The 15,251-nt window shown below is 37.3% G+C and overlaps 2 protein-coding genes across 2 annotated transcripts; both read left to right on the top strand.

Annotated features, from left to right (window-relative positions):
- The first annotated feature begins 1,562 nt into the window (after nt 1-1,562).
- Nucleotides 1,563-8,058, top strand: LOC134653079 (tyramine beta-hydroxylase). The gene is made up of 11 exons (XM_063508371.1): nt 1,563-1,718; nt 2,158-2,378; nt 3,096-3,236; nt 3,663-3,926; nt 4,369-4,518; nt 4,780-4,912; nt 5,753-5,919; nt 6,402-6,584; nt 6,840-7,027; nt 7,418-7,574; nt 7,943-8,058. The coding sequence occupies exons 1-11, from the start codon at nt 1,643-1,645 to the stop codon at nt 8,042-8,044; spliced, it is 1,782 nt and encodes a 593-aa protein (XP_063364441.1). The 5' UTR covers nt 1,563-1,642; the 3' UTR covers nt 8,045-8,058.
- Nucleotides 8,059-10,039: 1,981 nt separating this feature from the next.
- On the top strand, nt 10,040-11,379 carry LOC134652623 (cold shock domain-containing protein CG9705). Its single transcript, XM_063507784.1, has 3 exons — nt 10,040-10,256; nt 10,336-10,458; nt 11,089-11,379. The coding sequence occupies exons 1-3, from the start codon at nt 10,150-10,152 to the stop codon at nt 11,240-11,242; spliced, it is 384 nt and encodes a 127-aa protein (XP_063363854.1). The 5' UTR covers nt 10,040-10,149; the 3' UTR covers nt 11,243-11,379.
- The last annotated feature ends 3,872 nt before the right edge of the window (nt 11,380-15,251 follow it).

Raw genomic sequence — 15,251 nt, 5'->3', positions numbered from 1 at the left:
TGACATTAACATTAACATAATTAGTTCTTATAATTTTATCAAAAAATGAAACGAAAGAGCAAGGATAACTGTAATATGGCAAACCAATTTTGACGGAAATTTGAGAAAATGTTGTCTGGTTGGTTAAGTTGGACTACAAATGTGACTGGTGAGGTGAAGTCAACAAATTAGATATAATTATTGCCAACCTGGAGTGTGATTAGTGTGAAGTAAAATTATTGCAGATGGCGGCATTGATTGTTTATTGTTGTAATAGCTTTTAGGACATATCTGCTATTCCAGTGAGCCTTTCTAAGTCCCCTTTTTAATAAAACTATATATTTTTAAGCGATTCATATCCAATACCGGGATCCCGGGATCCCGGTATTGATGAAGACAGTTTCGGTATTAATACCGGTATTGTGAGAAGTCCGGTATTTGGAAGCCCTAGTCAGAAGCTACCGCATTGCACCACTTGCACCGCTATTACTCGTATCAGTGCTGATCCACTGAGCGAAATATTGGCGTGCTCTTTGGCCACCAGAAGCCTCTATGAGCTTTGATAGCTCCTCATAGATGTGACGCGCGCTAGCCCCCTTTTGCTCCATTTAATAGGTTAGTTTACTTGGTTTGGTACGAGAGTAATAAAGCATTGGAATTTACGATAATTAACTGCAACCAATAAAGTTTAATCAAGTAATAGGTAAGTAATAAATATCCCCTGTGTATCAAATTGTTGATTTTGTTTAAATTGCCGTTACAAATTTAATATTGGCATTGTGATGTGGCTAGAAGTGTGGCAAGAACTAATATAATAATCTGTGGTGTGGCTAATGACTCCTCTACACGATGGGCCAACGCCGGCCACTCCAAGGGACGCAGCCATGCGGTAGAATGAGATAGCAATATTACTTGCTCCCTCTAACGCATAAATGCGTCCCTTGGAGTGGCCGGCGTTGGCCCATCGTGTAGAGGAGCCATAAGATGTGTATAGTAGAGCGGTAGAGCTAATATCAAGTCAAATTTATGTTTTATTAAGGTTTAGTTTTAATTTTAATGTTTAGTTTATTTATTCTGTTATACCTATGTACCGTAAAATGGGGTGAGTAGGGACAAAACTGACATTCAAACCTCGATAACATTTAATTTTTACATATGCAAACTGAATGGTGTATATAAGTAATAAGTGTTCCGGACGTTTGTATTTTAGTTTTTATTTTATTTTGGGAGATGGGATTTCATACAAAGGTGATTTTGGAAAATTGCTGGATCGATTTCTTTTTATTATGAGTATTACTATAGCTCCATTTTAAATTGGAATATATTATTTTTGTAGCAGTAGCCTTAAAATCCCATCTCACCCCCCTTCCATCCCTTCTCTCCCCATTCAAAACCCAACTCTCCCCGTGAACCCTACTCACCCCGTTTTACGGTACTAAGTTTATTATTATATTTTTTCCTTCCTATGTAAGTATGACCTAGTTAAATAAATGACCCTTGTAAGTTAGTTACTCGAATCGTACCTACATACGAACATAGCAAGTCAAATAAATAGTAATAAAAATATTCTTCCGACTGTACATTTCCGACATTCCGTCACACTCGGGGCGGGTCGGCATCTCCATTCTGTCGCCTGCCGCCGCGCGGACCACTTCTTGGGAACATGCTGGACAAACGAGTCCTGCTCGTGTTAGCTTCGTGTGTGTGCTCGCTGCTGACGTACTCGGTTCGTGATGCAGGTAAGCCAATGTTTTAAATTATAAAAAAAAATCTTGTTCGACCTGCTGAGGTGAAAAAGTTTTTGACTCATCATCATCCAACTCATGGATACCGGGTGCCGTTCTCAAGCGTCTCAAAGATCGGTTTTCCTAGGATAACGGTGCCGTCATATAGCGGCCGTCTCCTTACTACTTACTTAATACCTACGGCTAAATATGGATGTCATAGTATTTGTATGGAGACGGCCGCTATATGACGGCACCGCATTCGGAGGAAACCAAAGCAAAGCAGGGCAGTAAGGGCTTATTTAGACGGCGCGCAAACTCGCATGCGATTTTGGTTACATTGCGGATTATTGAAGGTTACAACAATTCAGCCGACCGATCAAATAACGCAATGTAATGAAACTCGCATGCGAGTTCTCGCACCGTCTAATTGAGCCCTAACTCTCATTTTCAGGGCACCTCGCAGAAAGCCAGTCCGTGTTGGACCCGGACGGCCAGCTGGTGCTGAGATGGCGCGTAGACTACGCCAACCGGAGGGTCCAATTCCAGCTGCTGGTGTCCGAGTCGGCGCCAGTCTTCAAATGGTTCGCGCTCGGCTTCTCCGACCGAGGGGACCTGGAGAATTCAGATGTGTGTGTGCTGTGGACTGATTATAACGGCTCTGAGCACTTCGAGGTACGTATTTTATTAATTAGTTTTAATGTTTTACGTTAGGATCTATGGTATCTTCTTAGTAGTTTGTGGATCTATGGTTGTAAATACTTCATCGAGTTTTAACCTTTTAACCTAAACTACCGGTCTTCGGAGGATGAGGCGGTAGCCGTTTTTTGATAAAAATTCTTGTACTGGCTTTCGTATCTTCAAGTACTGTTTTTCTCGTTTTGGGATAGTTTTTTTCCGTCCTTTAGAAGTATTCATTATCGTTGTATATCGTAGTATAGTTGTATTGTATCGTAGTACTACTCGTAGTTCAATCATGGCCTATCTTCTAATAAAAGTAAGTAAGTACCGACCTATAGCAATAAAAATAACTGATCACCAAAATAATTAAACTAAGCTCTTACCTGCCAGCCTATTATGGATAGCTTTATCCATCTTTATCCACGTGATAAAATAACTGTCACTGTTTAACACCATGGGAAAGAAAGTGACGGACACCGTTTTATCACGCTGTCACGTAGACAAGAACGACCATCATATCCGTACTGCCAGCCTATTATGGATAGCTTTATCCATCTTTATCCACGTGATAAAATAACTGTCACTGTTTAACACCGTGGGAAAGAAAGTGACGGACACCGTTTTATCACGCTGTCACGTAGACAAGAACGACCATCATATCCGTACTGATAACTACAATTTAAGTACCTATGGATATAATACTTATTCTAGGACATGCACGCTGACGGCTCCGGGCGGCTGCTCCGCGACCCACAGCAGGACTGCGAAGCCTTTCATCTCGACGGGCGTACGCGCACCATCCTCTTTGAACGACCCTTCGACACCTGCGATGATCACGATTACGTCGTCGAGGTTTTAACCTTTTAACATAATCTACCAATTTGTGTTTTGTGCATATTTAACAAAATCTATGACAAAACAAGTATTATATTTATATAGTAATTTTGTCTTTTAACCTTATTTACCACACAACGGTAAATAAGGTTAAAATACATGTACAGTCACCACACGGGATTGTTACGCCATTTAGGGTCCTAGCTTAATTGGTTGTTCCGTACTAACGCTATGGAAACGCCAATTTAGCTAGAACCTTAAATGGCGAAACAATCACGGAGCATATCAACATTTAACGTTTTTAATTTTACGTGTTTTACCGGTTAACTTATTAATGTTATTAGATCCCTGTCTGTTCTAACTAGCCTTCAATTATTATAATTGAGACTTAAATTTAATCAAACACACAATGATAAAAAGGTTAAACATGTCGTTTTTCTACAGGAAGGCACAGTCCACGTGGTCTGGGCTAGGGGCACCGACAAACTGTTCTCATCCCAAGGGCTCTGCTTGACTTGCACCTCGACCAAAAACCATGGTTTCATTAGAGTACGGCTCATGACTCCTGTGATCTCACCCAAACCTAAGGGAACCCAGTACCACATCACCAATAAAGACCTTAAGGTTCCAGGCCGTGACACTACTTATTGGTGCAAAGTGTTCAAGTTGCCTGATTTCATAACTGAGAAAGTTCAACATATTACACAGGTTTGTCTAGGCTAGTCTATATGTATATATAGATGATTAACACTTCTAAATCATTAGAAATTCGTTCTAATCTACTCTACTTATTCAGTTAAGTAGTGGACCGGCTGCTTCACCATAGAAACGTAGTCCCCATTTTTCTCTTTGAATACTGACAATAGTGACAGTTATAAAAAATATTTTTACACAATTTGATGTAAGGTAAACGTACTAGTGCTCGACATGCTAATGCCCAATAGATGACACCCTGCTGTCACCTCCATTGACAATGACTTAAGTTTCAAGATGACATGTACTGGTACTTCGTCGAGCACCAGTATGTTTACCCTTCGGTTTGGTTTTTTATTTTATTTTATATTTATTTTAAGAATTACAATTTAAGTTAATATGAAGAGTATTACAGATATTGTAGTCAACTATACATGTAATCATGTTTTTTTTTTAGTTTGAATCGGTTATAACCCGAGGAAATGAAGGCTTAGTGCACCACATGGAAGTTTTCTACTGCGACGTGGATCCTAAAAAAGAGGTCCCATTATACGAGGGCGATTGCTTCGCTCCAGATAGACCTGAGATTACCAAAAAATGTTCTAAAGTGAGTTTTCTCTTGTTATGAATTTACTGATGTTAAAACAGATGATGCTACTGTGACTTTCTCGTTTTAGGCATGAATTTCACTTCCCTCATAATTACAAACGTCCATTTTTACCTATATTAAATACAGTTTTCATATTTTTTTTAACAAACTCAGTTTTTATTAACAATGTGTATTTATTATGTACCATGCCATAGTTTTTAACCCACCCATAACATCCTCATTAATACCCACCTTAAACTTATGTACGTATTTGCGAAGGTAAAAGCGGCATGGGCGATGGGTGCTCGTCCGTTTACGTACCCCGATGACGCCGGGTTACCGCTCGGTGGGCCTCAGGCAAGCAAGTTCGTCATGCTAGAGGTGCACTACAACAACCCAGAACTAAGAAAGGGTATTTATATATACAATTCAATTTGCCAAACGAAACAAATGCCGCAATGTAATGTAAAAATTTAGACGGTGCGCGAACTCGTATACGATTTTAGTTACATTGTGGACCATTGAGGTTACATCAATTCAGCCGACCGATCAAATGACGCAATGTAATCAAACGTGCATGCGAGTTCTCGCACCGTCTAAATGAGCCCTTTAAGGTTATTTTGTTGCAGAATATAAGCTTATCCACATGTTTTATAATTTTAAATCTTTAGTTTCGCGTAGGTAGGATTCTGGGCAAGTAACTGTATGACTTTTCTTTAGAAAGTATGAAAATTAAAAAAAAAACGATGGTTTTACGAGGCATGTTAATGCATGCTGCTAGACTTGACTTTTATCAGTGACGGCTAATAACATCAGCATAGTGTAGTTTCTTGAACATGTTCAGTAGTAAACGTATTTTAAAATCTAATAAAAGTACTTAAATCCAATTCCGGAATTTTCAAAATTCAGTGGTCTCAATTCCGGAATTGTAATATCGGAAAATTTGTCCGGGATTCCGGAATTTTGAAATTCCGGAATTCCGGAATGCAAGTCCTAATGTAAATATCATGCAATTATAGGTGAGGTGTTTAGGCCGTAACCCGGTAGTTTTACCAGTCAGGCGACATGACTATTTCTTTTCTTACGTTTATCCAACGCACTTGGATCACAAATACACTGCTGTCTGCTAGGCGTGATATTTTTTATATATAATAATAGTGAATCTTTCATTGGTAGAAAATAAAACAAATAATTATTCCTTTACTTTGTTAAGCGCTGTTAATTAATTCTCTGATTTTTATTTTTATTTTAGACTGGGTGGATAGTTCCGGTATCATGCTCTACGTGACCCCCAACCGGCGGAAATACGACGCGGCAATTATGGAGCTGGGCCTCGAATATACGGACAAAATGGCAATTCCTCCAGGCCAGGACGCCTTCCCGCTATCCGGTTACTGCGTGCCGCAGTGCACGGGCGTTGTAAGTTTACCATCATACATTTTGAAAATGCGGCGTTGATTGTCATTTTTCGCTGGTAAGCAGCCTTCAATAAAGACAATAAAGAATATCGTACCTTGTAATAGTCTTAATCCATGCACATTTTTATTTCACTATACTTTTTCGAAGGTGTAACCAATTAAAAGAAGATATGTCATTGAAACTCATACCGGTTTAACCGGTTAGTGATGGTCAAAAGGCTAATCCGATACTATTAAGCTTGTATTTATTTACCCATAATGTTCTAATTAATATGTAATATTTACCTGGTTCACTACTATGTTTATAATTTTTAAATATTTATGTGACCCTTTTAACGCCACGCCAATCTCGTGCGCGGCGTGTCATCGTGAACCTTGACGGAATGCCTAAGATTGACATGGGGCTGTAGTCGCGCACATCAGTTGACGTCTTTGGCGGTCAAAAGGTTGAAAAGAAGTGAACGGTTATAATTCTCTCTCCAGGGTCTCCCAGTGGAAGGCATCACCGTGTTCGGCAGTCAATTACACACGCATTTGACAGGTGTGGCGGTCTGGACAAGGCATTCGCGGCGCGGCGTTGAGCTGCCAGTGCTGAACCGTGACATGCACTATTCCACGCATTTCCAGGAGATTAGGCTACTACACAAGCCTGTTAAAGTTTTGCCGGTTAGTTACTTAAGCAATCCACCATCGTCCCTAATAAATAACATAGTATTTCAAACTTTTCACCTCACACACACAGACTTAAGTAATTGTTTTGTTTTTGAATAAGTTCAGAATAGTTTAAATATGTAAGGGGTCTTAGGAGGTTAAGCAGGGGTACTTCGTTCTTATAATGAGTTGCTTGAGTTAGTTACCACTTTTATCTTCTAGTTTCAAGTTTCTCTCAAAATAACGTGATATTATGTATTTGCAATTTAGGGTGACTACTTGGAAACAACCTGCATCTACCGCACGTTGGACCGCCCTAACGCCACAATCGGAGGCCATGCCATAACGGACGAGATGTGCGTCAACTACATCCACTACTACCCCGCCACCTCACTCGAGGTCTGCAAGAGCGCCGTCTCTAACGCCGCACTGGAGAGCTTCTTTAATTTTGAGAGAAAGTACGATTTTTTTCTAAATTGTAATCTTATATAATAACTTGATGTGAAAAGCAGTACGTGTCACATGTGAGCAGAATGAGCAGAATAATATTTGCACCTTGGGCTTTAACACTTGAATCCCTTACTATGCTGAGGATTATATTTTAGAATCATAGCATAGCTGTTCTATTTACTCATGCACTCTGCGCAGTCTTCGAATAGCTAAGTTGCTCAATCATTTAACATTAATTCAACTTCAAGGCTTTAATTGCCTTGCCTCATGGGTCATGGGAGAAAGAAAGTCCTGGACCTAGTGTCGTGTCTTATATATTAGCGGACCAATTTGAAGAAAATAGTTTTAAGGTGAGCTTCTGGTTTAATTAAAAAACAACATTGTATTGCTTATTTCAGCTGGGACAACATGTCGATCTCCAAGTCTTCACCACCTCGCCAGAGTTACTTATCCATAGACCCGTGGAGCCCGCTGAGAGTGAGCTCTTTACACACGCTCTATACGGAGTCGCCAATATCCATGCAATGCAACCAGTCCGATGGGCACCGTTTCCAGGTAATACACACCGAATAACAATATATTTATATAAAGGCCACCTGTATGTATGGTATAACCTTGACACCACTACTGCGAATGAGCTAATTGCCTTTGTAAAATAAGTCCAATGTCTAATGGGACCGATTCCAGGTGCCGCTACCTGATGTTACCCGATAACTCTGTTTATCGACCTGTAAGTTTTCGCCTTCATGCCAAACCTAGCTATCTATCCGGAAATCCGTTGAGTCCACTGTTAATGTTTGCTTCACAGAGTGGCTGATATTCATGCAATTTAATCAGTCTGAACCGCAGTGTATACTTCATAGGTAGTCATATAATCATACAATTCATAGATTTTATGATTCTTTTGTACGTATTTGTTTCAGGGTGACTGGGAAGGCTTGCCTATTCCCAGAATCAAGCTTCCTCTTCCAGCCGAACGACGTGTTTGTCCTAATACCTACAATGGAATACAATTTAAAAAATAAATAAAAAAACATTAAATACCAATCATCACGAGCATATTTATCTATGTCGTACCGTAATCTACATCTAACTTTATTTAATGAGTCATTGGCTATACAAGTCTATTACAGACAGAACAACAGTGTCAGGTAGGGCGACATCGTTTTCGTGGCTGTGTAAGTCTTTTTCATCCTAACCGTCACTATCATCACCCCCAAAAAAATCAGAGAATATTTTTTTCTGCATACCTATATAAGAATTTATTAAATAAAAATAAGACTACCGTACAGATATTACTACCCTACGTGTTGTAGTTACTTATTATTGTAGTAAATTAGTTTACTAGTATTAGTTTATTAGTATTCGTTATTTTAGAATACATAATTGTTTAGTTGTTTGACAGTTATTAACATTTGATCCATATGTATAAGATAAGCCCAATAATGTTGTGCTTGATAATAAAATTATACCCATGTTGAATAATTAAACGAGATGTACCTACGTAGAATGTAATTTTTAAATATTTAATATGGATGTTCCTAATTTCTTTAAGATGAAATATGAGTATTATCATTTAAAGTAAAAAGAGTAATAAATAGGTGATAAGATTAATTAGATCTGAAAATGTAAATATGGATATAAGAATGTATATCAAATATTTAAAAAACAGACCATAATAAACGTGGCTGAATACTATAATAATTTGTATTTTAATACCCCGTGAATTTTTACACGAATTCATTGAAAATAATGGTTTTAAAACAAGTACAGTACATGAACTTTCAAGTTCAGTAGTATACGTTGGAGTCACAAAACACACACACTTAACTTAGTTTTAGGGCCACCCCACATCTAGCGTCTTTCGAGCGTCGGCGTCTACAACTCTATGGCCCTGCTCGACGCAACGTCGACGCAACTGCGCAGCGACGTCATTTTCCATAGCGCTGACCGACGCCGACGCCCGAAAGACGCCAGATGTGGGGTGGCCCTTAGTTCTAAGGTTACCGGTTATCTAAACGCTGGTAAACCGGTTATACATGGTCAAAAGGTTAAATACCACTTTGTTCTTTCTCACAAATTCTTGATAGTTAAAAAAAAATACTTTGGCATTAAAAGCGCATCCAGCTGTTTGGTTCAGCCAGCCGTGTTGATAGTAGTGCAAACCTGGTACAAAATATATTACTATGGCAAACAAAATTTGTCAGTAGAAAAGGCCCCATACCTTACTACCCATAACTCTTCGCGTTTACTGACGGAAATGGCTTGTCAAACTATACTTACTTAATCCTTATATACCTTGTTTATACCCACACGTAAAATAGTTTCAGGCTGGTTTTATATGTTGTGCTTTACTCACTACGCCACTCTCGCTTAAATGTACTTTCGTGTTCGTATTACCCGTAATCCCTCCCTTCCTCCTCTCCTCTTCGCGGCTTCGCCCGCGATTCACGCACGAGTGTGGAGGGGGCTTATGGCATTCAAAAACGCTAATCTCTTTCTCGCTCTCACTTATAGCTGCTTCCTTAAGAGTCATAACACACTATCGCACCGCACCGCGACCTTGGTGCGCCGCAACCATAAGTGAGTGCAAGAAACAGATATCTCTTTCTCGCTTTCACTTATGGGTGCGGCGCACCGTGATCTGTAATGTGCATAGATGGTAGTATTTCTACTGTAATGTAATGTACTGATGGTAATGTGTTACGTGAACCACCGTGAACGATCCGGTAATGTGTGAAGGCTATAACGGAGGAAGGCGGATCACCTTCCACACAATCGAACAGCCCTCGCACCGGACCAAGGACGCCCGTCTGTTTAATATTTTTACATTTGGTGCCTTTTATTGGTTTGCCATGCTTTAGAGAAAGTTTACTAATATTTAAAACAGTTGTTTTGTTATAATATACAATAAATAATTATTATGCATTGATAATTTGAATTGTTTACATTCGAGAAGTTCGAAATACTACAATTCGGACTACAGTGAGTTGTTTGACATTTGTCTCTTTTGATTTTTTATTTTATCTGTATCCGGCCTTCGCTCGCACTCTACGTCGTATATGGACGCTATTTGATTTATATCCTTTCTTCGATTCGATTAATATTGCAGTATTAGTTTTTGGAAACCATGTCTAACGACTACGGTTTCAACAGCGATGATTCTCCTAACAAAACTAATTCACACTTGCAACTTCCTAGTCCTATTATTACTCGCCGAAACCGGACCGCCTCGACGTAAGTCTTGTGGTTTACGATATAAACATACTAGGATCAAGAACCGCAACGAAAGTATAAAATTTACTGTTTATTTCAGATCTGAGCGAGCTCTAGGAAACCCAATAGAAAGCGGTAAAATTAAGTCATTTTGTCGAGCGAAAGGTCACGGATTTGTGACTCCTGAAAAAAGTGGCGAAGATATATTTGTACACATCTCTGAGTAAGTAAATCTCTTTATTCAAAAATTAAGACAAGCATAAATTTAAATTACTTACTTTAAATTTGGCAGTTGCGTGAGTCAAAATAGTATCTTGTTGAAGAATTAATTAGCACCTCTTATGAGGTCAGTAGGTGTCCTCAATAGCTTGTAGCGTTTCGTTTATAACATTCCTTAATGTATATTGCGTGATTGGCTGCAATACTTGATAGCACAAATGTAATGTTTAATTTGTTGTTGGTTTTTGTTTGTAGTTTTTTTTTGTTTTGTTGTATTCTTATTTTGTAGTTTCACAGTCTTGGTATTTACTATAATGCTGTGCCACTTATTTGAGTACTAAATAAATAAATCATTATTTTATTATGTTATGAATGATTATGTTTTCTAATTCAGTACACTCAATCATAGCAATTTTAGCATATTAGAAATCTCTGAATAAAAGTATCCAGTCAAAACAACTAATTTGACTATAATTTTTATGTAAATCCCGACTGAGCTGTTCTTGGCAACAATGTTCATGATATATGAAAAGCGGAACGGAACCAGAAGTGTATCCTAAATGAATTATTGTTTGTGAGCAATTGGGCTATTGCTCAGTAATCTGAAAGCTTATATTGTATTTATTTGTTCCAGCATTGAAGGTGAGTATGTTCCTCTGCCTGGCGATGAAGTCATTTACCGCCTGTGCCCCATCCCACCCAAGTTCGAAAAGTTCCAAGCTGTTCATGTGCGCATAGTGCACCTGACTCCAGAGAAGCACCTCAAGTGGGATGAGCCCCCGCTGTAACCTCCTAGGAATGGATTTGCCCAATATTTACACTTTGTTTTTGCGATTATCTCCCTTGCCATATCAGTCCACCATGTTTTAAATATGTTTTTTGTAGAAGAACCTATGTTCTGTCTACTTTAGATAATATAATTTTTTTATTTGGCAGCCCTCTGAATCTCCTTTAAATTAAAGGCTTTAAGTTATTTGAGATGAACATAATTTGCAAATGCTGTCTTTATAAAATGAATTTTCTTACTTAGAAATTAAGGATGATTATTGAACACTGTATGTTCATTTCAGTTAATACCTACCATAATAATATTATCTAAAGTGACAGTGGCCTAATAATCTTATCTGAGACATGATCACATAACACAACTAAACTCACATTTTGTTTGAACAAAATAATGAATTTAAGGTTATATTGCTATAGTATATTGTACACAACAAATTCAGTACTGAAAAAGTGAGAAGCCAATATTGTGGTGCTAAATTTTTGAAGGTTTTACCATCATCTTAAGATTTTGATATCGTTGTAGTCATACAGAGTGGGTAACGGCTTCTTGCATGTACTATTAGATGTGTAGTTGGACCACTATCTATATAAACATGATGTAAAATTGTTTTATGCAGGGGGTAAACTTTGGATGGGTCACAAATAGTAGTGACTGTTTCTGTTTCTCCTAAGATCATTTTAGGGTTTTAGTAAGAGACAAGCTGATGATTTTTTGATACATTGGGGTTTCCACTCTGTATAAGTTTTAATTTAATTTTTTATCTATGACATTCCTGTCTTTGACACTTGTTCCTTTATTATGGCAGTTATAAAAATATAACAAAAATTATATGAATGATGGTTAGTGACTTTGTGTTGTGGTCTAACTTGCACAAAATATTAAGTTTTTAATTAGTAATTTAATTAAAACGAATTATTTGGCCTAAATGTAGCTTTGTATATAACCTGAAGTCAGTGTCTTATGTTGCATTGTTAATTTATATAAATGTAGACTGTAGCCACAAGAGAAAGAAATGTTACCAGACATGACATTGTCATGAGTACAGTCTGCATCAAATAAATTGTAATTAGTAACGGCCAAAGTTAACCCCTTATCTGTAGATTGGCCGAGGTCGGATTTTCTTTTCTAAGTATATTCCAGTTTATAATTTATATATATTATAGTAGCGAATATTTAATAAAATATTTTGATTTGTTAGTTGTCTGTTTAGTGTTTATGTTTCTGTACTCTTGTGATGTAGTATAGCACAAATCAATTGTGCCACTATTTGTGATAGGTTATCATTCAAAGATCTAACGTTATCACTACATTAAGATGTATTTGCAAATGGGTTTAATTTTATAGGTGTTGGTTCTTTACTTGTACTCTTAACGAAACAATCAATGAATTTAAAAACGATAATAAATGTAATACCCGTTTTATACCTCCTACCATTCCAAAAAGCATTTTACAGTATTCAAATAGTTCAAGATTGTGTGAATGAAAATTAAGAACAATTCAATGAATGCATAATTATTATTAACCTTTTCGACGCCGTGTCAAACACAAAAGCTGTCACGCTGACGCCACGTCACCGAAGTGTCAAAACTGAAATTGAACTTTATGCATATGCACGTAGGTCTATGTTGCTCTGTGGCCTGTGACCGATTAATCGGTCTTTGGCGTTGAACCTACGGTGCGGATATATCGGTCATTGGCGTCCAAAAGGTTAATGTGTTTTTAACCTACTTAAAGTTTTTAATTATGGGTGGGTTACTAGAAGCCTCTGATTCTAATATTTATATGTATACAGAGAATACGTAAATCAACGTTTTTTAGAAGTATTTTTCAGTTCTATTATAACAAGTTATTAGTTTTTGAAATAACCCGCCCTTTTTGCAGTAATTTATTTGTAATTCTCCTCTACTTTTGTATGCAATGCTTGAGTTAGCTAACCGTACTTAGTATTATAAATTATAATTATAGATATGACAGCGAATATAGTACCTATGTGTAAGCATTTTAACTGGTTTTACTTGAAATCCATTACTTTTCCCAACTGTTTTACAAGGACTAGAGGTGAAATGTAGCCGTAAGATTTCTGTTAAAAATTATATTTAGTTTTCCGTTCCGTTCCATTAGTCATGTTTATAAGTCGTAAACTGCCTTTAGTTTTAGAGAAGACGAAAACGAGACGATCCTAGATGTAGTGTAGCCCATAAAAAAATCCTAATATGTTGGTGGCATATTTAAATCTTAAGTTTTGTCTTACTGTACACGAGTAGGTACTGAAGTAATCGACAGTATAATGCATTTGTGGTGTAATTAATCACCGTACCTACTTGATTATTATTTATTTTAGAGGGGATTTAAACGCATTTTTTTACAATGCGGCAAATAAATACAGTAGCGGGGCGAGATCAAAATTTGCGAGGCCTGGTTGCAGGGTTTATATTTATACTATAGAGCTGGTCTATGTTAGGTCGGTGCCCCGCGGACCGCGAGGACGTAGGCGGTGGCTCGATCCGAGGATCCGAGTCATCAACGCGCCCACACCTAACGCCGCCTTTCATTACAAACAATACAACCAGTAGGTATTACCATATTGTTAGCGAAATACAGTCGGGATCAAAACAATTTCAAGCATTTAGTTTAGTAGCTTACTTATTTTTACAGCGTTCTGTACCGCACTTACCATCTGTTAGCATATCTTACAAACTAATTTTGGATAAGTGTAAAATATACCGAACATAGTAGAAGAAAAACAGTAAAATATTGTGTATAGTTTATTAAACATCAAAATAAAAGCTATAAATTAATACAAAGGAGCTAATTTAATCCCATAAAGACATACAAAAGGGCTTATAAAAATTACGAGTTACAGCCGATTAGTGATCTTATTGATTTACTGTCATTTCCATTTCATTAATTGAGTAAATTTACGTTTAATACTTAAAACTAACATACGGGTTTAGTGTATTCATAAAAGACAACAGTGGATCCTAAACGTAAATAGGTCTCATACTATACCTCTATACAATAGATATAAAAAATGACAAGAACATAATTTACAATTAGTTGTAGCAATTGGAATCTTCTTGCATAGACAAGAAGGTTGATATTTGAATGGATTGTTTCGTTAACTCTAGACAATTGCAAACATACGTAAACGATTAATCATTTTTATCAAAGTCTTCAAGCCATAAGTGATATACGAAAATGACACCTAGTATATGGGCGGTAGGTTGATTACGCTGGGAACAGTTTAAAGGCATGTTAGCCTAATGGGTTTCTAGGGGCATGGATTATCTATGGGTACACTTAGTACAATCTACACGTTATGTGTTCACATACCTTTGATTAGAAATAGTTATTAAGTGTATTGAAGGGCTGGCATCACATCAATATGCATCGTGATGTCGTCTCTCTCAAAGCATAGAGAAATATAGTAAGACAAGAGTGTTCACTCCATACATCAGTTCAGACTATTAATTTCAGTGTTTACATCTAGCATCGAGTAGCGGAACTATCAGTACTCCTACTTGACAATAGATGTAGCACCGACCGGATAGTCTTATCTAAACAGCATAAGACTTTCCGGTCGGTGCTACATCTATTGTCGAGTAGCAGTACCGCTAGTTCCGCTACTCGATGCTAGATGCTAATAGTCTTCAGTACTTACTTGTAGATTTATTATTGGATTTATTATTATTATTTTGTATTTTAATTATCACTAACCTTAATTAATTTTAAGATTTGTTTGTTTGTTTGTTGTTGTACTAACAATTATGGATCGTATGGATTTGAAATAAATAAATAATTGAAATTGAATAGTCTTTTTGGTACTAAAAGTTTGGTCTTTTTTGGTATGGAGTGAGCGCTCTATGTATTTTTTTCTCTATGCTCAAAGTCATATAAGAAGAATAGAGATGGATAGGTAATTGTTTTGTTGCGTAGAATTCGCACAAGCAGTCATTTCGATATACCACTATGTCCACAAAATTGAGATGTTTATTTCATTTAGAAATAGG

This window comes from Cydia amplana, chromosome 12, assembly GCF_948474715.1.
Source record: "Cydia amplana chromosome 12, ilCydAmpl1.1, whole genome shotgun sequence".
Classification (NCBI taxonomy): Eukaryota; Metazoa; Arthropoda; class Insecta; order Lepidoptera; family Tortricidae; genus Cydia; species Cydia amplana.
This window is presented reverse-complemented; position numbering and strand designations above follow the sequence as displayed.

Bases quoted from the DNA above. Each gene is read 5' to 3' on its own strand.
- LOC134653079 (XM_063508371.1), top strand. From the start codon at position 1,643: ATGCTGGACAAACGAGTCCTGCTCGTGTTAGCTTCGTGTGTGTGCTCG. The intron at 1,719-2,157 runs GTAAGCCAATGT...TCTCATTTTCAG, and splicing joins GTACTCGGTTCGTGATGCAG to GGCACCTCGCAGAAAGCCAG. The intron at 3,237-3,662 runs GTTTTAACCTTT...GTTTTTCTACAG, and splicing joins ATCACGATTACGTCGTCGAG to GAAGGCACAGTCCACGTGGT.
- LOC134652623 (XM_063507784.1), top strand. From the start codon at position 10,150: ATGTCTAACGACTACGGTTTCAACAGCGATGATTCTCCTAACAAAACT. The intron at 10,257-10,335 runs GTAAGTCTTGTG...TGTTTATTTCAG, and splicing joins CGAAACCGGACCGCCTCGAC to ATCTGAGCGAGCTCTAGGAA. The intron at 10,459-11,088 runs GTAAGTAAATCT...TATTTGTTCCAG, and splicing joins ATATTTGTACACATCTCTGA to CATTGAAGGTGAGTATGTTC.